This window comes from Lycorma delicatula, chromosome 5 (genome assembly GCF_047948215.1).
Source record: "Lycorma delicatula isolate Av1 chromosome 5, ASM4794821v1, whole genome shotgun sequence".
In the NCBI taxonomy this organism is placed as follows: Eukaryota; Metazoa; Arthropoda; class Insecta; order Hemiptera; family Fulgoridae; genus Lycorma; species Lycorma delicatula.
In genome coordinates, this window is record NC_134459.1 from 127,628,125 (window position 1) to 127,652,602 (window position 24,478).

A 24,478-nucleotide genomic window follows, 5' to 3' on the forward strand; every position below is an offset into this window, starting at 1 on the left:
TGTCGGGTCTGCTTGGATAATGGACATGGCATTGGAATCGAATACCTGCAACATGCACTGGTGTTCCATAAGGCTTATGGATTCGAGACCTGGTCAGAGCAGGCAAATTGGAGCCGGGTCAGGCCCTTGTGGAGCAGTCCACTTCATGTGATCTATCCAGAGAGGACAATGGATGTAAAATTGATGTGGGCTGAACTGACTATGCTTTACTAGTTGATTCGGGAGTTGGGGACTGACTGCAAAGTGGCCTCCATCATTTGCAGATCTGTACCGCAAATGATGCAAGATAGACAAGATCGACTAGTCTGCTTTTGAGAGAGGCAGGGCGTTAAAACAGGATTCCTGGCAGGGGAACCCTTAGGGTACTCTTGCTAGAGGTATGGCATGTAACACAAAGACTGAGTCCTGGCTACCTGGGTGGGTCCTATTACCCTACCAAGGTAGTTTGAAGCGAAGGCACCCCTCGGAGCTGAGTTTATGTGTAATTGCAGATCCGGCTCCGAGGGACGGGGAGATTACAGGGGAAAACACAAAAAACACAAAATTCTAGAATAATTAAATAAAATTAAACAGAAATTAATCTAGAAAAAAAATAATATGATTCTAAATTATCATTTCAATTAATATTAAATAATCAGATGTTTCACCAAATCTATTACATATACACGTATGTAATAATGCCTGTTAAATTATATATACACATTTTTTAAAAGTACATACAGTTTTACTTCATTAATAACTTATGATTTTTTGATATTTTTTTTATTATTATTATTATTGAATTATTATTTATTGTAAAACTTTTTTTACAACCACGGGAGACTTCATCTCCCTTTTTTAACTTTTTTTTTTTAATTTAAATATATTGATTTATTAATAATTATTAAGCTCTGTAAAAAAAAAATTATGATAAACATTAAATCAATAATAAGAATAAAAATAAAAAAAATGAAAAAATATCAGAAGTTTTTAATGAAATAAAATTTTACGTAGTTTTCATTTTAAAATAAAATTTTATATGTAATTTAATAGGCGTACAAGGAAGTCATGTGTTGTCCACATCAGATTTTTATTTACCATTTCTTATCAATGAATTTTTGAAAAAAAATGTTACAACTTGATGTTGTTGCTAAAACAAACAACTTTATGTTGTTGCTAAAACAGTAGTACATAACATGAAAGTTAAAGATTAGTACAGAGCTAAGAGAGCATAATATGATTTACCTGTCTTCAATGACAGACAGATGAGTAAAATAAAATGTTTAACGTAGCTTACAATAACTCAGACAAAATAGACAAATTAAAAATTAAATCTGAAGTATTAATTATTTTCATAATTGCAGTTTGCTTGGTGAGATATATATCAATATTATATTGTGTTCCTTGATTGGAAGAAATCCATATTCTGTACAATGTTGGCTTTCTTATTCTATAAGAACTAACGAAAAATTGAACAAATAAACAAAATAAAATTCTACTTTATCAATGTTTAATTAGTAACTCAGCAACTGTCATGCTATTTACTTCAGTTGAAATTTCCTGTACTTAAAATGTTTTAAATTTGTCTTGTGGATTACATGTTTAGAAGAAGAAAATAAAACTTTATTAAAAAATAAAGTAAAGAGTTAAGATGTAGTCCTTTTTTAAATGTACAGAATTTCAAACTGTTGTATGAATGAGGTCCTTATCAAATATTGACTCATTGTTGCTGTTAAAGCTTCATTGTATCTTAGTTTAAAACTGTCCCACTTAACCAATGTGTTATTTTCTGAAATTACTTATTCTTCAGTTCTAGATGAAATATTGATGTGTAAAGAGATTCATCATGTTTATTTTAACTTAAAAGAATATCTATTATTTTACAACGTTTATCTTTTGTAGTACATTTTACAGGTTTTTACTTGTTTCAGTTAGTTTTTTTAAACAACAGTTCTTCTTTTTAACTGTTTAGTTGCATATCGCTCTTGGTCATTGAACGATCATGATCCTTCACTTACTCCAATCCCTGATAGCTTCCTTTAGTTCTACCACATTCCTGCTGGTTGTTTCTTCATGGTATCCAGCCAACAGGTTCTTGGTCGGCCTAGTCATCTTCTTCCACTTGTCTTGCCTAATTGTCCATTTCCAAGGTGTTATTTTTCCTCGTGATGTGACCAAACTATGATAGTTGCAGCTTCAGCATCTGGCTTTCTAAGGAAAGAAAGATTAGGTTTTATCTAATTAGATTTTATCTAAAACTTCTTTGTTAGTTATTCTGGCCATCCATGAGATTCTTACCATTTGGCGCCAACTCCTTCAAAGCTCAAAAGTGTTTTTCCTGCAACTGTCAGCCTTCTTGACGGTACATGTTTTATAGCTGTGGGATGCAATAGGAAGATAATTGCAGTGGTTAGCCTTAATTTTGTTTCTATGCTCATGTCCTTGCTTTTCCATATTTTGTTCTTCTCATTCAGGCAGTCCTACCAATTACTAGATGCCTATTAATTTCAGGTGTGTAGTTTCCATTCCAGCAAATGTTTGAGCCAAGAAACTCAAAATCTTCAACCACTTCAATTTTTTCATTCCCAATCCTCATGCTGATGTTATCACTGCAGTCATCATGATCGTCATTTTGTTAAAGTTAGATGAAGCTCTGCCTTTTCATTTTCTTCTTCCATAATCCTGATCAGAGTTTCAAGATCTTACATGCTTTCTTCTGGAAGGGTTATATCATATGTGTATCTCAGGTTGTTAAAAATTCTGCCACCAACAATATTATTGTCAAGATCAGCATTTCTCATATCAAGTTCTTCATTAAAAATTAAAGAGGATAAGATGCAGCCTTTTCTAGTACCTTTTTAATGTTAAACTACTCAGTGTTCCCATATGGAGTGCGGACAGTAACTTCCTGTTTAAGGTCTCTATACCTTAACCAGTACTTAACTTCAAGTCTCTATAGAATTTAATTAGCATAAAAGATGTTAAGATGTTCTAGTATACAATGTTCTTGGAGGCAGTACCATAATGTCTTGATTGGTGACTTCAAATGCCTTGGAATAGTCAATAAAGCATATAAATTTTTTTTTTGTTCGAATTCTCTGGATTTCCCCATAACTCATTGAATCTTTGTGATGGTGGTCTTTTGTGTACATCCCCTTCTGAAAGTGGCCAGGTAGTTCTCTGTTAATGGTCACTGTGAGACACTGTATATTTCCAGTAAAATTTTACTAGTGTGTGGTATTAATGCTTTGTTATGGTAATTTGAGCAATCTTTGGAGTTGCCTTTTTTGAGGAATGGGGATGAAAACTGATTTTTCCCATTCATGCGGCCATATACATACATGTATTCCATATTTTCAGGCAAAGATGGATCATTGATGTAACGGATATTGGTGAGAGTAGCTCTGCTGGTATATCATCAATACCTGGTGCTTTCTGTTTGTGAAGTTGTTTCATTACCCATGCAAATTCTTCTTCTGTAATATCTGGCTCTAGTTTTGTTAGCTCATTTTCTACTACCAGTCAATCTCTCTCTTTTTCTGTTTAGCCTCTGGAACCACCTTCAGAGGATGAATGAGGATGAAGTGTTTAAATGTAAATAAAGTGTAGTCTTGTTCAGTCTCAAGTAGACTATTCCTGAGATGTGTGGTTAATTCCATGATCTAGAATTCAAATCTGTAAAAAATAACTGCCTTTACTAGGATTTGAACCTAAGAACTCTCAACTTCAAATTCAGCTTATTTGCAATGATGAGTTCACCACTAGACCAGCCTGATGGGTACTACAATTCAATCTGTTTTTTTGCTATTATGTAGCTGTTCTGTATATTCCTTCCAGCAGTTATGAACTGCTTGTTGATCAAGTAGTATTTCCTCATTTTTTCCAAGGATTGTCGAAAAGAAAAGCAATGAGGATGAGAGATTTTACTAGCAACAAAATTCATTACTGTCCTTCATTGTATTCTGGGTAGACATGAACTTGTCAGATTGACTTAATAGTTTCTTTAACCTTCTTTAACCCTCTTCTTATTCACAATTGTAATTTTTTTCAGAGAAATTCTTGCTTTGTAGTAAATGAATTAAGTATAACAGAATGGAAACATACAAATTCATAACTTACAAAAAATTACTTCTACCTAGAATATTGAAATTTCTATTGAATCTAACATGAGAATTTGGGGAACAGAGATCAAGGAGGAAGATGGATGTATTTTTTGTTTGTGAAAACAGTAACTTCAGAATCTCTCCTTAATCACTAATGAATTTTAACTATTGTTATTACTAAGTATTCCATTCATTATAAAGTGTGATCATTTCATCATGCACATCATGATACTATAAACTATAATTCCACTATGGACTATAATCCAGAAATACTCACATTTGATTTGATTCATGGCATGTAGTTAAGCACAATTGGTAATGTCTTACAGCAAGTGTTGGAAGTGTTCACCATTTTCAGGAAGGCAAGTGTGAACCCTTTCTATCATATATTTTGACACCCTTAGTAGGAAGTATCACCTAACATTTCTTCCAACAATTTTGTGGTGTTTTTGGATGTATGGCATGTTGCCCTTTCTTGTTGCAGGTAGCATTAGTATTCATCAGGCTTGAGAAGAGCTACAGATTGCATAATTATATCCTGGTATGCTGGACTGTCGAGGATTTTGTAAAAAAAATCAGTTCCCTATTTGTTGCTGAGAAATTGCACACCAATACCTTACCTTCTGTGAGTGGTGCATTGATTTATGTAAGTAAGATGTGGTTTTTGTGTTGACCAATATTTATTCTGACTATTAATGAAATTGTTAAGGTGAAAATAGGCCTCATCACTAAAACACGCATTATTCAGTATGGCCATCCCATCCAATTACTTTCCTTGTGGTTGATAAACCACTGGCAGTACCTTGTTCTTTTAACAGTGTTTGGGAGTTACAGTTCCTGTATGCAATGTACTCGGTAATGCATGTAAAGTTAATTTCTTTGTGACCTTTTGTACACTCCTGTACAATATTCTTGTCTGCAATAATAATTTACACAAACGTTTCCTTGGAGACTGTTCAAATAATGCACAAGGTGTGTGATAAAGTAATTGTACTGTACAAAAGATAATTTTTTTATTTGAAAGTTTACTTTTCAAGTTATTTGTTTTATATTTATTTATTTAAAATTTTAATTGATTTATTTTCTAAAATTATCAAAAAATGATTTAATGTTGCTGTAAATATTTTTTTATCTAATTGGATCACCTCATTTATCCTTTATATTTGGGTTACATGAGATCAAATTGTAATCACTTTTCTAATAGGGTGTGTAATTAAATAATTTTTAGATATATGAATATTTTATTAACATGACAAGCCTAATTAATTACGTCACTTGATGTAGCAATACTTTTTAATTTAATCAAAATATTTTGGTAATCATTTATATTTGCTATAGATTTGAAGTTATATAATCCTTTGTTTTTGAAAAAAAAATACAGTTAAAATAATAAATCATAAAATTTAATGAAGTATAATGGATATATGGTGTAACGTACTGATTATCAATAGTTTAATTGATTTATTATTTTAATAACAAAGCAAAAAAGGATATAATTGGTTTATATTTATTAATTATATTCTTAATTATTGATATTTATTAATTTATTTTCTAATTATATCATTCATATATAACATGTCATTAAAAAATAAACTTTTTTCATTCTTTACTTGATAAACATTTGTCAAAGGTCAATTATTAGAAATTCAATTAATTGTAACAATTTTGTTCATTTTATTTTTTTCAAAAATGTATGTAATTAATTTATTTGAGAAATTTTGTAGATATTATTTTCTTAAACAAGATACAAGTATTGTAAATCAGTTAGTGAAAAATATACATATTATTATTTTTCCTTTTTTCAGATTTCTTTTGTTATTTTAAATTTCTCATTAATTTTTTTTCATTTGTTTATACAATCTGCACAAAAGTGATGAGGAATCCTTTAGATAAGTCCTTCAGTTGATATGTTATTGTGAGTGCAATTGCATGTACGGATACCTGTTCTTTGTTACTACATCATGATTTGCAAAGACTGATTAATTTATTGTTACGTGTAGTACTTATATGTGCTCATTTGTATGTATCTGAATGCAAATTAGATTTACCCAATGCAGTATGTTTGGTTATATTTTTTAGAGTTGTATTAAACTTTATTGAATATTCTTTTATTATAATTTTACTATTCAGTTCATATTAAACATTTTGGTTCTGTCATGCACCACGCTTTTGAGAACAGGGAATGGAATTTCTATGATTGTAATAAAAACTTGACTCTGTGTAATTATGATATGAGAAGACTTTTAAATTACTGAACTTGCTATTAATTTTATATCTTAACAGCTTTACACTTATATTCTACTCCTTATTGACAAATTATTGATGTTTGTAATAGCATCTTTTTTTCTATGCCAGTAAATATGTGTAAAGATGAACATACCTCAACTGTTCTTGCATTAATTAAAAAATATTTCATTAACTTTTGAAAAATATGCTTACTTATACAGAATATTTTTTGGTATTCTCTAGTGCAGCAAGCTTATTTGAGCTGAATTTTGGCCCAAGATCATTTCTTTACTGTTCTCATATCTCCTCGGTGAGTGCTTTATTTTTAATTCTTGGAATGTTGCACTTATAAATCTTAGTAATATTTAGCATTCTGAACAAGAAGTCTCAAGAAGAAGGCAAGATCCTTTTTTTAATCATTTCAAGCTCATTTTTTTTCATCTTTTCTGGAATTAGGCTGGAGCAATTTGATAGGATAGTTACAAAAGATGCTCTTTTTATTACCAACCTATTAGAAGTAATGTGGAATGAAAATTTTGCAGCATGTGAAAAAATGAGATTCAAACTAGAATCTCTGGAAGAAAGTCAGAACTATTACCATTCCACCCTTGGACTTGAAAAAGAAAGACTGTGATGTCAAAATCAAAGTCACTTAATGTGATACTGGCTGCAATACACGAGTGCTAAAACATAGAGTTAAAGAGTTCAACATCCAATGTGTGAGTAGTAATATAACTATTAACATGAGATAAGAACAGTTAGTACCTATATAAAATCCTAGCTCTACCCGCCACGCTTCGCTGTGGCACATTGTGATTGCATGGATGAGAAATGAGAAACAAAACAAAGCATACGTTTCATAGAAGTTTAATTTTGCAATACTTGTGGATATACAATATTTTTTGTTTTTCCACTGTCTGCGTAGATATAAAGGCTATCTGGTTTGCCGACTCGGGAACACGGAACATACAGTTACCCATGTGAGAAGCAATCCGCATCTAAATCTAAACCACACAATTCTAAAGATTGACCTTGAGCTTTATTGATTGTGATTGCAAATACCAATCGAATTGGGAATTGCAATCTTTTAAATTAAAATGGTGTATCGGTCGGGATTATGGTTATTCGAGGAATGAGGACATCTTTACCTTTGAAAGGCCCCGTTAAAATCATTGCTTCCACTACGTTATTCATCAATTTCTTAACTGTAAGTCGCGTGCCGTTGCAGAGTTTTGGCTGATTAATATTCCACAACAGGATAATTGTCATTTTTTGATCGAACCGTTGCTGGAATCAATCTAATGAGGAATGTTTTCCCAGTTCATCCTGGCGCATCCAAGAAGAAGGTCCCCCCCAACTCCGTCATTTATCATTTGCATTATGCGATCATAAATGCCTTTCTGTTCACGCGTTAATTTGGGAATGTTTGATTGGACATATGACTGAAGATCACCAATGTTGTAACTCTGTTCACGGCGTAAATCCACATCAAATGAAGCAATCGCAGCTCGGGTGGGTGCTGGCATTCCCAATTGACTAAGAACTTTATTTGCAATAGCTAAGCACTTGTCTTAAATATTTATCAATGCTTCGTTGTAAATGCCTTCTGTATTCCATGGTCATATTGGTATTTTCTAGGCGTACTCTATGCAAAATATCCTCAGCCATATGCGATCGATATCTTTCCCATAACTCTGTGGGAGATGAAGGGAAGCAAGCGGTCAATATAATTGCGAATAATGCACGAATTTGGTTTGGATGTGCAGTGCTGCACGCGTCATTAATACATATATTCCACTGTTGGTCGTTTTCTAATAAATTCAGAGCTTAGTGAAAGGCGCAGCTCAATTACGATACGATCACATAAAAGTACCCAGATTAAAGTGAATATTTAATTCAGATTGTATAATAATCTGAATCAGATGTAAGTGGATACGGTTTTTTTTTTTTTTTTTGTTAATAAACAATGTAATTGGGAACAGGTATTGTTTCACATGTGACTGCGGTTGTCGTTAGCTAGTATGGCGAGTGTTCCCCTCGCTTCGGGCAGATGGCGCGGTCACTGGTACACAGCTGACCGTTAAAAAAACTGTTTTCTCGCGGTCACGGGTATGTGACTGATGCGAAAAATAGATAAAAACAATCTTTGATGCGGGTTATATATCGTGCTAAAATTTGAGCTCAATCGGTGCAGAAAATTTTGAGTTTTTGAAGCGTACACAAACGAACTTAACATTTTTATATATAAAAGAAGATTTGTTGGCTGCGAAAAAAAGCCCTTAAGTCGTGCGAAAAAACACATTATTTTAAATGCTTACAAAAGCAGAGTAATGCTTACAAATTACAGAATAATCAAACGGCGTTGATTTCAGATGTTAATAAACTGCTAACGTAAGTAGAAGTTGTGCTGCTTCAGTGAACAACGTGATTCTCGAGTATGAATCTACTAATGAATTACGGTCTCCAAAGAAAACAAAACCCCGCAGGTCAATTGAGAAAAAGGTGAGATTTTGATAAAAACGCGATTTGTAAAAAAATTACACGAATTTGAATTATTTAGAAATAGTTTAGTGGTGTATTATGTCCTTTGGAAGAGAATTCGGTTATTGTCTTCGACAACGCTTCTTATCATTAAACGAAAAGAATTCCAGCCGTGGTATAGAAAAACAATGATATCAAAATGTGGCTTAGTTCAAAAGGAATAATTTTTGAAGAGGTTTAAGTTAATGTTCAATTATTGCATAGGGTTTCGCGTATTAAAAGTAATTATAGTCCGTATATAATTGGTTTGACACACAATGCCATATTGGTAAGTCGTGTTTTTATAACGAATATGTTTGCCGGCATCCGTGGCGCGAGTGGTAACGTCTCGGACTTTAATCCGGTGGTTCCGAGTTGGAATCCCGGTCAGGCATGCCATTTTCATACGCTGTAAATCATTCATATCATCGTCTGAAGCAATGCATAACGGTGGTTTCGGAGGTTAGAAAAAACAAAAAAAAACGAATACTTAGTTGTGTGGTTTCAGTGTTACTATTTGTGAATTTTGTTCTTTGCCTTTACATAGCAAAGAACGCTAAATGACCAAAAAACGATTGTTTGGTCATATATATGTAAAAAAATAACCTAACAAAGGATTTTTTGGTCATTATGTAGGGATATTATTTTCTGTATATTTGGTTATTTCGACTTTTTTTGTTTGCATAGTCTTAAGTCTATCTGGGCTATAAAAAAGTTGGGTGTTTTAATTTATTTACTGTAAGTCATCCTTTTTGGTGGCTTTTCTTTTTGTTTTGGTGTTTTTTTTTAATAAAATACAGATATTTTAGCTGTGAAATATAATTCAAAGAAATTTGGTCGTTGTATTTGACAGCGGCCATCTTGCATTGATCTGATTGGTTTTCCCTTGTTTACATTTCCAAATTAAAAATGTACAAATTAAAAATAGATAGATAGATTTATTAAAAATAGATGAAAACAATCTTTGATGCGGGTTATATATCGTGCTAAAATTTGAGCTCAATCGGTGCAGAACATTTTGAGTTTTTGAAGCTGTACACAAACGAACTTCACATTTTTATATATATAGATGATTAGATTAAACAATGGAAATATTTAACTCCTACTACCAAATACCTACTGATTACAAATTAAATGCTTTTAATGTGATATTTCTGTGTATTTAGAATGCTGTGCAATTGTCGTTAAATGAAAACCGATATTACACTGAGTTAAAGAGAGCTCTTCTTTTGGAAATGTAGAGCCATGTTTATATAATGGTTTAACCATTTAATTGTAAGAAAACACTTAGCCTCATTATCCATTATTAATCAAAAGCATTTACCTGATCTGCTAGTTTAGAATAGGGTGTATTTAATATTTAATTCTTTGATCTTAAAAAGACCCAGTCTTTGCTATGAACAAAGAGAAAACTGGCACGGGCTGAATAATCTCTGTATTGTATGTGGTTTTATATGCTGATGTGGATATGTTATATTCTGTTTAATGAAAGGCCACAGAAAATCACTTCCCTCTTTTCTTTTCTCAGTAGAAATGTATGTTGCTCTAGAGAATGGCTGTGCTATTTTGAGAGTGATATATCTCTCATATCAGGTTGTCTATAACTGTTTGGTTTTGTGACCTAACAGAAAGACTGCAGTTAATAAGTTATAATTCCAAGAATCAGGAGACGTTTCTTACATTTACAGTTTAATCTACAGGATTTATCTGATATATTGATCAGTAGAATTTCATAATTTTATTAGTATTATATTTAGGTATTCCATTAATATTTTTTTCTGTGATAAACAATATTGCTTTACATAAACTGTTTTTAAACATTTATTATTATTTTTAATTAAATTGTGTAATTTTCAATTTTTCTGAATTTTGATTGATAATGGGATTATACGTGTTCTAATTGAAGTGAAAGTTAAATTATGATTACATAAAAATTATGTCATAAATAATTTGATTTTTTTTTCTATATGTTATCATAAAGATAAAATATAAATGTTTTAATCATGGAATATTTATTAAAACAAAAAAATAAAAAAATGGATCATTTTTATAATGTAAAACAATATTCTTGTGCATATTGAGGTAAAATTAATTTTAGCATATGCACAGAGATTATTTTAAAGAGTCCACTAATTCTATATTCTATATGTTCCAAAGAATACATAATTTTCAGATTTTTTTAATTTCCTTTTTGAGGAGGCTTTCATAAGTGACTACTAAAATGTTTTTGCTTACATATTACAGACCAATTTGCAAAAGTAAAAATTATGGTAAAGAAATGACAATTATTTGAGTTGCACACAATGGTATCTGAAATAATTAATTGTATTAGTTGAATTAATCACTTATATGTTGCTGAATCTCTTTAAATCTGAAAGCATCTTGTTGCCTTGTAGTCAGCAATTAAAATTTCTGGCAAAAGTTAGGTCCTTTAGTTACATTGTAGTTACTTGTATTTCCCATTGCAACAGTGTTTTTATTTTCTGCTTTTTAGTCACGTAACTATAGGCAAGTGCTGCCAGTCACATCACATATACATTAACAGTGGTAGTGGCTGTGTTGTTTGATCCATTGGGCTGTATGTAGTTGCACCCCTTAAAAAATCAAAATTAAAAATGGTATTTATATATTTATCTGAAGAATATTTGCAAGCACAGATCTACTGAATATCTTGTTTATTACAGCCAGAAATGAGAAAAATTTGTATTTATTACAAATGAATCAATATATGAATGAATATATGAATCAATATATGAATATATGAATGAATGAATATATCAATATATGAACAAATGAATCAATATAGTACAGTTTGACTTATCTTATTACCACTAATTATAGCTATTTCAGCTATGATTTCAATTTCTTTGTTCCCATCACAGTTCATTTTGTATCTGTCTGCTATATCTGGTATTATTACCAGTTACGTTTTTAATGACATCTTTGTTCAACTTTTTTTTATGTTTCACCACTTTCAAGGTCAAATTTCAGGAAATCTATAATACTACAATTTATTTAATTTATTTATATATATATATATATATATATATATATATATATATATATATAAATTTCATTTTAAGTGAATGATATTTCCTATTCTTCATACCTCAAAATGTACAAAAAAAAATTAATTTACCACCCCAATCCCACTGTGTGACTAAAAGTAATACCATATTCTTCAAAAAGTTGGTAAAAATGGACATTTTTTACTTATTTGACAAATGATTATTATCACTTATATAAGGCAGCTCTGGGATTAGGAAAAATCTTCAGACTTTTAATGTACTCATGTACTTATTTGTTTTGTCTTTTTTATTCTTGTAATTTTTTAACAACATTCTTTGGACGTTCATGTTTTGAGACTTTCATATGATTTATTAATCATATCAATTTGAAAAACAATGGAAACCTGCTTTTTGTACTTTGCCAGAAGAATCTTTTTAAAACTACCAACCAAAAAGGTTGGTTTTTTTACTTCTTAACTAAGTTGTAATTGATGTGGGTTGTACTAGTAATTATATCAGCTACAATGACATCATGTGAGAGAAACAAGAGAAACTACACCATATTACATGATTGCTATACACTGCACGGTTTAAGAAAAAAAGCAAGGAATTATTTTTCATTCATAAAGTATAAAAAAATGAATTACATATAATTACTTTTTTAATTTTAATTTTTCACAAATAAAAAGGGGAAAAAGAACTTTCTCTTATGCATTTAATACAAATAGAGAAGGAGTGAGAGGGACTGAGAGTGAGGGGGGAGGAGCATGTTTGTGTTTCAGTGCGAATTTAATGTGTGAATGTATAATATAAAATCTCCATAAAAATGTGTTTATTATAAATAAATCAGTATATGAAAGTAATACTTACAATTTGATTTATCTCATTACCATTGATTATAGCTACTTGAGTTATGGTTTCAATGCCTCTGTTCTCACCACAGTTCATTTTATATCTGTCTGCTACACCTAGTATTATTACCACCTACCTTATTAATGACATCATGATTCAATTGTACAATCTTATCACTTTAATTTTAACATTTTAATTAATTTTCTGATAGACTGCTTAGAAACAAAATAAAATGTTTAATTACTTATTAAAAAGTAAAATAATCTTCTATTCAGTTGAATACATACTTGATTCAAGATAAGTTACTTAATTTAAAAATATATTTTTTACTCTTAGATAAAATTCAAAGTTCCTGATTAGCTTATATGTATAAATACAAATGGCACTAAAAATATTTTGCAAAAAAACTTAATTTTTTATAATTTTTCAAAATAATCTCCACCACACATACACTTCTATATTCTTCGAAACCAATTTTCAAAGAAACCCTGTCATATTTTATTGGAGATCTGGGTACACTCATCATTCCAAGCCCTTAGGAAGTCATCGCAGCTCATAAAATTCCTCCCTTTCAGTCTGTTATTCACTTGGGAGAACAGTGTGAAGTCATATGTTGTGAGGTCAGGACTGTAGGGAGGGTGTTTTATTCCAGCACTGGCCAAATACACAGCGCGGTGATCTGAAGTGTTATCATGGTGAAGAAACCATGTGTCCATCCTTGAGTTTGGTCACAACTTGAGAGCTTCATCAACTTTAGGCTTTACCATTCCTTAGTACACCACTTCCCGGTAACATCTTCTTAGTTTCCAGCACAACTTACTCTAAAACTCGTGTCACCCTAAAAAATACGATTATTCTGTTCTTCACTGATCTGGTTTTTTGAATTGCCATAGGAGGTCTCCTCATCTTTGAACACCCACACTTTGTTCTGAGCTTTAGTCTAGACGTCATAATAGTACAGCAAAGTTTCATCACCTGTCACAGTTCTGTTCACATGGAGAGATTTCCCATTTTCAAATGTTTTCAGTATTTCAGGACACCATAAACATGACTTGCAATCTGATTATTGGTCAAGTTATGTGGCACCCAAAGGGTACAAAGGTTACTAACTTGAAAGTGATCTTGGAAAATAGCATGAACTGCTGATGCATTAATAATGCCTCTTATTTGGTGGTAGGTCGTGCACCTGTTTGCCTCGAGTATCTTTTATATTGCAGCAATTTTTCTCTTAGTTACAGATGAAGACAGTCAACCTGACCTTGAAGTGTCCACAAGGCCAACATTTTTTCTTTCAAACTCTCATTACCATCTAAATGTTGTTATTTGATGAGAACAATCCTCTCCAAGCATAAGGAGTAATTTCCTTTAAATACTGATCAACGTTTAACCCATGTGCAAAATTTAGCACAAAATTCCCAGTATTCAGTTTTCAACCACAAGGACATCACTTCCTCTTTTCACTAGCATAACTAAAAGGCAAATGACACTGACACAGTGACTAGTGTGGCTACAGTGCAAGTTAGGACTAAATACATGCAAACTTGTAACCTGTGATGAGCCTGATGATAAGCCTGTGATGATCTTTCTGCCACATTGCAAAACTTTCCTAGTGTCCTTTGTATTTACTAATTCAGATTTAGTAAAAATATTTTTTACAAATATTTATAAATATATTTTACCATTTATATAGAAAAGATGTCTATTATTGTTCTATTACCAGTAATGGTTTATATTTTGATACAACATTGTTTTGTCTATGTACTTATATCATGTAACATATAGTTTCAGTGAGCCCTGGATTTTGAGATTTGGAGAAGAAAGTTTAAGACCCGTTCTCGAAAAAAATTTTATCTTATTAGCTCATTTTTTTATTGATATCTAGATCTAGATTATTACCTAAGACCTAGATTAAAGGATGTATGTCTTGATCTCATGAGCCCTGCCGTGGTAGCCAGTTCTGCTAATCAAAACAGTAAAATAATCCTTTTTAATTATCTTGTAGGTTTTACCAAATTCTGTTTAAGAAAATAATAATTATACTTCTTTTTGACTATAAAACTGAATACCATCAAATAATAACTATGGATATTCATATTATTGCATTTAAAGGTATCAAAGTTAGTAAATTTTGTTTTCTTCTTCTTTGTATTTCTTTACGTTTTATTACATATTGAAATAATCGAAATGTCCATATATATACGAGAGGTTATCTCTAAAGTTAAGACCGTTTCATTGTAAAGAAATTTATTCTGAAAACTTTATAAATATTCTTAATTTCTCTTAAACTGCATACCTTATACTACTTCTCCATATAATCGCCGCATGAATTAAGACATTTACCGTAGCGATATACCAGCTTCAATACATCCTCGTCATATTCTGCCGCCAGACCATTTAGCTACTGATTAACAGCATTTTTAAGTTCGTTGTCACCCCCGAATTGCGTACCAGTCAAAAATTCTTTCAATCTCCCAAACAAATGGTAATCGGAAGGAGCTAAGTCCGGACTATATGGTGGGTGATCGTAAATTCCCATCCAAATGTTTTCAAAAAATCACTTGTCGGACCCGCAACATGTGAACGTGCATTATCGTGTGTGCAGCAGGACAACGCCGTCGGTCAGTCGCCCACGTCGCCGATTTTGAATGGCGTGCCGTAACTTTCATAGAGTTTCGCAGTAGGCTTCTGCATTTATAGTCGTTCTACGTAGCATGAAATCAATCAGCAGTATGCCAAACCTATCCCAAAAGACTGTGGCGATCAGTTTGCGTCTAAATGCCTGTGGCTTGACCTTTGTTGGTCTGGCTGGTGATTGAGGATGATGCCATTCACTTGACTGCCGTTTTCTCTCTGGCGTGTAATATGAAATCCACGTTTCGTCGCCGGTAACAATCGAACTAAGGAACTAATCACCTTTTTCTGTGTAGCGCGTCAAAAATTCCAGAGCAGATTGATCTCATTCGGATTTTTTTGTGACGTTCCGTTAAGACGTGCGGAAACCTTTCTGAAGCCTAAATGGTCATGAACAATGTGACCAATAACAGCTCTTGAAACATCAGGAAAATGAAGGGCCTGGTCGGAAATCGTTGAGCGACGATCTTTTCTGATTTCATCACCGACGCGTTTCAAGTCCTCGGTGATTATCGAGGGCCTCTCCAAACGTTCTTCATCATGCACATTAATCCTGTTATTTCTAAACCTTTCACACCATTTTCGGACGTTTCTTTCAGTCATTACATTATTACCGTACACAACAACCAACTGCCTATGAATTTCAGCGGACTTAAATTTTTGATAGTTTAAAAAACGTATGACTCCACGTATTTTACATTCGGCTGCAATATCGATTTTCTATTCATTTTATAACGTAATAACTCACACGTAATTGAAGATACTGCAACGCGACAACCTACAGGCAACAATGCAATGTGTACATTACTGGCGTAGCCATGAACGACACAGGTTCGCCAACCTTCAGGAGAGAAATTTCCCAGCGGTCTTTACTTTAGAGGTATCCCTCGTGTATATATCATATATATATTAAAGTAAAATATATACAAAATCATGAATGAATATTTCTCGGTATTCATGAAGCACAAATAGTGATACAGTACATTAAACAATTTTCTTCAGAATATAAATCTTGAAACTCTCCCCTGATGATTGTGAAAGAAACACACTTTAGTGTCATTATGAAGAAGATACCATCCCTGCAGCCTAATTCCCAAAAGACCAGCAGTGTCTTTCACCAGTTCAAATCTCGACTTGTCATGTCAAACTTCAGTGACTACTTATATTCCAATTCACCTTTTTAAGTTAGATGTGTCGGAGGAAGTGGTACATGTAAGCCCTCACCATGAAGCACTGGCCTTATTAATTGGGAAATTCAGATACTGTGTGTGTGGATTTACTACCTACTCCTTTTATCTTTGAAATACAGAAATAACATTTTGACAAATGATCTTGTGGTTCACGCCACACCATTGGCATGGCAAAACTAATGTGCCGATTACCACTAGCCCAGTCTGCAAAGATATTTTACACAGGTCAAACAGCAGATGTGAGAGGCCCCACAGTTTTTATCTTGATCCCCAACTTTTCAACCAAAATATAGTTCTTAACATTTTTTAACTAGTAGAGTTGAAATTTGCCATTGTTCTTTAAATGTCAAATCTCCACACACTTAGCAAAAATAAATTTGGATAAATTATGAAATTCCTTAGGATATTTATCTACTAACACAAACATTTGAAAAAGTAACTGTAAATTACAAAAAAGAATCAAACTACAGTTTGTGTATACACAGCAAACCTTTAAAAAATTACTGGCATGTTAATTTTATGAATCAGAAGACTGTGCTCTATGCTCACATCTCTGAACTATTTTTTTTCATTGCACATTAACATTCCTTAACACAAACAAATGTATCGTTCTTGCTCAAGTATAAAAAATGACAATTTTTGTTTTATTGAGATCTTAAGGATATTTACTGATTAGAAATATAATATTGAAAAAAAAAATAAGTAAATTATTCTTTGAATACATTTTTAATAACTTGTGACAATTGAGTCACTTACAGTACATATGTAAAATTATTTATTATTATTATTATTGTCGCTATTGTTATCATTATTATTATCACTATCATTATTGTCATTATCTTTACATTTTATTACTAAAAAACAAATCTGCCGCTACAGAACAACATGTAGCATTGTATTAAATGCTGTGTTGCAATGCTTGTTGTTTACTTTGTGTTGTCAAGTGTAACACACATGCAAACATAATACCTGGTTAAATCTATAAATTCAGCAACAGAGTATTATTTAACATTGCAACTATAAATAACAAAGCAGAGAAATAACTGTTAGGTAATTGCAGCATACTTCATTTGCATTCAAAAGAAAAACTTGATAAAAAAATAACTTTAGTTCTATAAAGGTTGCTCTTAGTTTCTTTTTTTTATTTTATATTAATAGTTAAAAAAAAAAATGGGCATATGAAGTGTTAATTTTTTGTACAGCTAAACCATATTTCTATTATTGTTATTTTTTATGCTTGTGGACTAGAGTCAGTACTAATGAAATTATATCACTGAACATGATTTATGTTAAATGCCTTCTCTCCTGATTGTCCTGTCAATGTTTAAAGGATTACCTAAGCTCTAATAATGTTGAGAAGAATGACTGACAATATCCATATATTACTGGGGAAAGTAACTAATTTATTTTTAACATAACAGAATGCATATTGAATAGTTTTAAAAAACAATTTAAAAAATTTTTTTAATGTATTTCTCTTTTACCTGTTACAATTTTTTCCAACGTTTTTCGACTAGTACAAGCTGCTGTAAAATAAAATCAGGAGTCTCTTGTAAAAAAAAACAACAAATGTGAATCTAAGGTAAATTATACCATGCCATCACATTCATTCTTTTCATTAAGTTTCTGCTACTCTTAAATTAACAGGTAGTGAATTTCTTATATGTCTGCATGTTATTTTTGTTGTTTTATTAATATTTTTTTTTTTTAATGTTAGCACATAAAAACTTTTTAAAGCTAGTTAATTTTGCTATGCTATGTCATCCATAAGTCAAGTCTATTTTTTATTTAGCATAAACTGAAAGCCCTAACTGGTTATCTCCCTCTTCACCATACTTCACATTCTCCTAGATTTGCAATTTGGTTGGTTATTATATTTTTCTCTTAGGTTCTTTTTATCATCATAAATAATTGGTTGATTTGGGCATTTACCTAAATCTGTTATATAATAATTTTATTATTTTATAATTATTACATATCAAGTGTAAATATTTTTGAATATTTTATCTATACTCCATTAGAAATCTACATTTTGCATTTAAAAAAATTAAATTAAAAATAATCTGATGATCTCAGGTCTTGGCAAACTAATGTAGTTAATAAAAATGGTGAAAGAATTAGAATAGAAATGACTGTAGGAGGCTGATAACTAACAAAGATATTTAGGATGGTAGAATGATCATAAAATATTTGACAAATTTTTTGGGCTTTTTTATATTGTAAAATTTTACACCTTCCATTCAACAATTCTAAGAACAGTCTGATAAACCAGATTAGAAAAAATGATACTATATTAGAGAACAGCAGATAATACTTTAATGAACAGGCCCAAAGGACTGATTGAAAAAGTGATTAGTATTATCATAGTTTGGTAAACTACATAGAAATATAGAATATCTATTAAATATATAGTTTACAATATCTGTAATACTACTTGATAATTCAGTCAGCAAGCTCTTGAATGCTAGTTCAACATCTAAACTATGATGCTTGATGAAGAATGTTTGTAATTTATTTTTATTTATTGTTTTTTTTTTTGCATCAAATTCATTAAATGAATACAACTTATATTTATTTATAAGTGGGTTCTTCCTGAATAATTAACTTTTTTTGAGCAAAATTTGACCTAATACAGTTGTTAAGCTTTGCTTATGGTTTTTAGGGAATTTGATTTGACTTATTATTATTATGTTACTTGAAAAAAAAACTTGAGAAAAAACTAACTTAAAATTATTTCATTAATAATAATTATAACAAAAGCAGATCATGGTCATACCCCCCCCCCCTGCTGAAAACTGTTTGCAGCAGATTACATAACTGTAATCTGTTTATGCCAGCACTGGGCAGAGTGGTCATCCCTTTTCCTGGTTGTGGGTGAGCTGATGTAAGAATTGCTCTGTCGAAGTCTTGCGCTGCTCAGTGTGAGTTAGTCACTTTGGCCCTCAGCAGGGTTGTACCATGGGTACAATCCAAATTTAAACCTATGTGTGAACCTTGGGATGTCAGTATAATGGGTCAAGCAGATCCTGACTCCCCAGTCCTGGTTAAATCTGTGGAAGGCAGCTGGCTGGGGGAACCCAGGCAGAATCAATGATCCGGGGTATGCCCAACCATCTCTCCAACCACACCTTGTGACATCTTGACTGACAAAATTCCATACATGGAAATTTCTACTTCCACATGTACTGTGGCAGAAGGTCGACTTAAAAACCCTCGTCCTGACGAGTCTTTGTCTTTACAAACGAAGTGAAGGAAGAGTGATGAGTTTACTGATACAATAAAAACAGATCGAACTAAGTTTCATCTGAAGAGCAGCATATTTCTGATTGATTCCAAAATATTTAGTGGTCAAGAGGAAAGAAGGGAATTTCTCAAAGATTAGCCATCTCATGATAGCTCGAGCCATCACGGAAGTTGTAGGAGGTCCTATAAAGTTGACAAGAAAGACTGGTATTGGACTATTTGTAGAAACAGTTAATAATTTACAGACATTACGGCGACTGAAAGTGAAGAAGGTGGGAGTCATGGGTACTGAGGTTTTCATTACATGGAACGCTAAATACTCCAAAAGGAGTGGTCGTGTATAGGGACTTACTGAACTACATGGTGGAGGCAATTGTCAAAGAACTTCATGATGAAAGAGTTGTGTCGATGAACACACGACGCAAGAGAAGAAGTTACACTCTTTGCATCGCGTGTATTGACTTTCAGCAAACCAAGTGTCCACAGAGAATGGAATCTACAGATTTCATGGATTGACTGTACATTCGTTTATCCTGACTTTTTTGCAGTGCTTTGGTTGTTTAGTCATAAGGTGAAGGAAAGTGTGGCAAGAATGCTGAAGAAGTCTGAATCTTGTGTGATGTAAGTTAAAGTTAAGATAGAGAAGGCTCTGGAAAGAGAGATTGTTGAACATGTTACTATGGAGCCTCTGAAGGCACAGAGAACTCCAAAAGAGAGGGCAAGCATTTCAGCTGCCCCAAAAATTTCAGCAGGGAGTACATTCAATCTAGACTTGGATGCAATATGCCCTGCTTCATTTGAGCCGCAGTCATCTGAAACATACAATTCCACTCATAAAAATTTCATCTAATTTCCTTCAACCATTTAAGAACCACTCCCTTCCCCTCCCAGGTCTCGCTTAAGAGGGCCAAACAGGTAGTAGTCGCAGCGTGCTAGGTCAGGTCTGTAACTTGGATGAGACCACATTTCCCACTTGAATTTTTGCAGTAACTCCTTTGTCACATGAGCTGAATGAGGAGTAGTGTTGTCGTGAAGAAAAATGAACACATGCAATTTTTTAAAGTCTCACAGTAAGATTCAGCGCTGATTGTTCCTCAGAACATAAATTCACTCTAAACAACTCCCTCAAAATCAAAAAAGATTGTCAGCATAACCTTTTGAAGATGATGATGATGATGATGGTAGTGTAGTGTTGATGGTGACCATCACCACGCTCACACTGGGGATATTTTCACTTTTTTTATCTGCAGCTAATTTTTGTGCCTCCATTCATATGATGCTCGTTCAGTCTCAGGAGTGTAATGAAGCAATCAGCTCTCAATCCCTGTGATGATTTGTTTCAAAAACTGTGGACCAGCCCTGGAATAATGGTGAAGAAAAGAAAGAACAGATGCAAACCGTTGATGTTTGTGGTTGTCGGTCAACAGATGTGGCACCCATCGTGCACACATCTTACGGTAACCAAGCTGATCGTGAATAATCGCAAACACATTACCATAACTGATGATAAGTTCACTTGCAATCTCTGTAATTTTAATGCGCAGATTACTCAAGATCATTTCATTCATGCGTTCAGCATTACCCGTCGTATTTGCAGTTGAAGAACGCCCAGCACGCATACTAGAGGACACGGTATACTGAGAACCCACTACACACATACTGAACTGTCGTACAGAACTGCTGCTGGGGAAGCGTGAAGATAACAACACAACCAGTACTGCCACCACAAGACATTAATATATCCCTTTCAGTTCAAGAACACGATAAGGGTGTAATTTAATTTTTGACCCACCTCCCGTATGTACTCAGTTAAATCATGTTTACAAAAATAAAATATTCTCTGTAACTTTTACTTATACATTTATCAATCTAATTGTTTTATTACAGACTATAAAAACAATTTCTGTTTTGTAGTAGGTTTAAACTTGTTCTTAGTTGATCATGATAATTCAGTATTCTTTTACTACTAAAACTGAATTCTAATGGTCAAAGGTTAGGATTGGTACTCAAACCTTTTTCAAAATAACTGTAATTATAACCTGAAAATTTTAAATTCTAAGTTACTGAATAAAAGAGATGGAAAAAGTTTCATAAACATTTTTACATATATATGAATTTCTTAATTAAGATAGTACTATTTTAAGAGCCACAACATAGGGCAATGACTTCCTGTATTGCACAAACAGACAAGATTTTAACCGTATTACCTTCACAGAAGCCCATATAAAGAAAATATAAATAAATATCTTTTAGCACAGATGTTAAAATGTTGGGGGCAAAATATTTTAAAACATCGCTCAAAATTAATAAAAGTAAAAAAAATTGAATGAACTAATCCATCCAAAGAGATCTATTACAAAACTTTATTATTTTTTAATACCATATTAATTTTAATCATAATTTTCTACAGCTTCTCTTTTTCTACTAAAATAATTTGACCAGGGCATGGATTCTTAAGCATTTTGGAATCCACAAGTTGTATTTTGGATAAGTATATAAACTCAGTGACAAATAGTGTATATCACATGCAAGCTTATGCATAAACCTGTAGTAGTTTAGAAAATAGAATTCTTCTTCTTTCTTTCTAAATTCTAGAATAAATTCTAGAATACTTCTTTCTAAATTTTTTAAGTGATAAAAGACTTTCCTGTCACTTTAGAAAGAATATATTTATAGCTAATTTTAAAACATACAATTAGTGAGAAATAGTGTAAAAAAAGAACTTTGTATATGCTAATGTTTTACACAGTTAAATATAACACAATTTATTTAACAAATAATTATATTTAATATTCTAAAGTATCACAATAATACATATCTATACAAAAACATTTTAACATTATGTACAAAATTAATAATAAAAATAATATAGATTGGTAAACATTAATTCTTAATAGCTACAGTAATCTTTAATGTGAATCCTAATTTAATAAGTATTTATATTATGTATGTATAACAAGACAGTAGTGTATGGTATTTAGTATTAAAACTTTAAAAACAAATGTTAAAATCAGTTTACAGAAGTCATGATAAAATTTTGACAATACTTTACAAAATATTCATATTTATAACGTATATATATATATATATATATATAAATATTATTTTAAGACATTTCTTTTAATACCTTCATTAATTCCTTTAATCTAGTTATAACTATGAGCTGAAGAAATTTATATTAACAGTAAATATAATTGTTATTATCTGGTAAATTGTAAATGTTCAGTTACAGTAGTACATCTAATTCTGATGCTGTTTAATATGTTATATTCTAGGCTGAAAACTGTAAATACTAGATGCATTTTATTCAGATCATCTTTACACAAATTCTTTGATGTAAGATTTGGTTATTTATGCTTTATTTACGCTTCTAGAGTACATTTAATTATGCAAGTATTTTAACTCATGTTCTGCTGTCCTAAATGCTTATTACAATAACACATGATATAAATTAATAGAATTAAAAAAGGTCAAACTTTGACAAAGTTGAATAAAGAACTAACCAAATAACAAATAATCCAAGAGTTCCAATAAAAAATAATGTTTTAACACGATCTGTAGGATTTTGGACTTCTTGTCTCGTTCTTTCTAAATATTCCATATGCATTTTTTGGCAGAGATCTGCCTTGCAACATTGTTGTTCTTTTGTTGTCATATTTACAGTTTGTACTGGAACTTGTGGTACCTGTACTTCTTGCAATTCCACACCACCAATTGTTGATGTTTTATTTTTTTCATCTCCAACAAAGGCTTCATTGTCCATCTTAATACATAAAAACAAACACTAAAATATTATATTTATTAAAACAAGATTGAATTCAACAATTAATTTTACTTTGTATTATTTTTGTGTAGTAATGTGATAAATGTGTATGGTTTTATCTTATCAGATAGTCATTAATAATATGAATTATGAGTATTAATTTCGAGATAACATTGATGTACATTTAAAAATATTTGTTTTTGAAATTTATTACTAGTATTGTTAGCTATTTACAAAACACACACACATACACACACACACACACACACACACACTCACTCTCTCAGGCAAGCATATACATAAAAACTTATGTTTATATGTAATAAAATGTACCATTTATTATGAAAATTCCTTATACTAAGTCTTTTCCACTAAATTATATATTACTAGATTTACTTTATACAGCTTTACAGATGTATATGATTTTGCATAATTTTTATCATTTCTTTATTTATTCGGAACTCATTTTACTGTAATTGTAATGCTTCTGTATATTTAATAGAATTACTGGATGGTAATTTTAAAACACAGTATCATTGTGTTATTCATGCTATGATTAAATCATATTTCTTTACTCATAATTATAAATAAATAACCAATTAAAATTAACGAACAATCCCACACTGCAGCTAATTTTTAATCAATTTTATGAACAAATTTTTTAAAGAATAAAGAAAAACATTCATATTTGAAATGTTATTGGTGAAATCATAGTAATCACATTAGAGAAATCTTTGAGAAGTTTTATGAACATGATACTAAGTTGCATTTTTCATTTATAGACAGACTTTCCACAAGATTCAGGGAGGATAGTAAAATAAATCACTGGAAGTAGATATTAAATTTATGATAATGATGAGAACCACTAGAACCAAAGTATGGGTCGGTGTTAGTCTCAGCCATGAATCTGAATTTAGAATAGGATGGAGCAAAATGACAGCCTTTCTATTACACTGTTTAACT

The 24,478-nt window shown here is 31.6% G+C and overlaps 1 protein-coding gene across 5 annotated transcripts in view; it reads right to left on the bottom strand.

The window, feature by feature from the left end:
* Window positions 1-22,531: 22,531 nt before the first annotated feature.
* The window catches only part of LOC142325371 (uncharacterized), a 43,396-nt gene continuing 41,449 nt past the window's right edge, over window positions 22,532-24,478 (bottom strand). For 2 of the 5 annotated variants that reach the window (XM_075367067.1, XM_075367068.1), the window contains exon 2: window positions 22,536-23,515. In XM_075367067.1, coding sequence (XP_075223182.1) covers window positions 23,213-23,515 — 303 coding nt within the window. In that variant the 3' untranslated portion in view covers window positions 22,536-23,212. Of the gene's footprint in view, window positions 23,516-24,478 lie in introns of all 5 variants that reach the window. The other 3 variants (XM_075367064.1, XM_075367065.1, XM_075367066.1) reach the window with 3 other exon arrangements.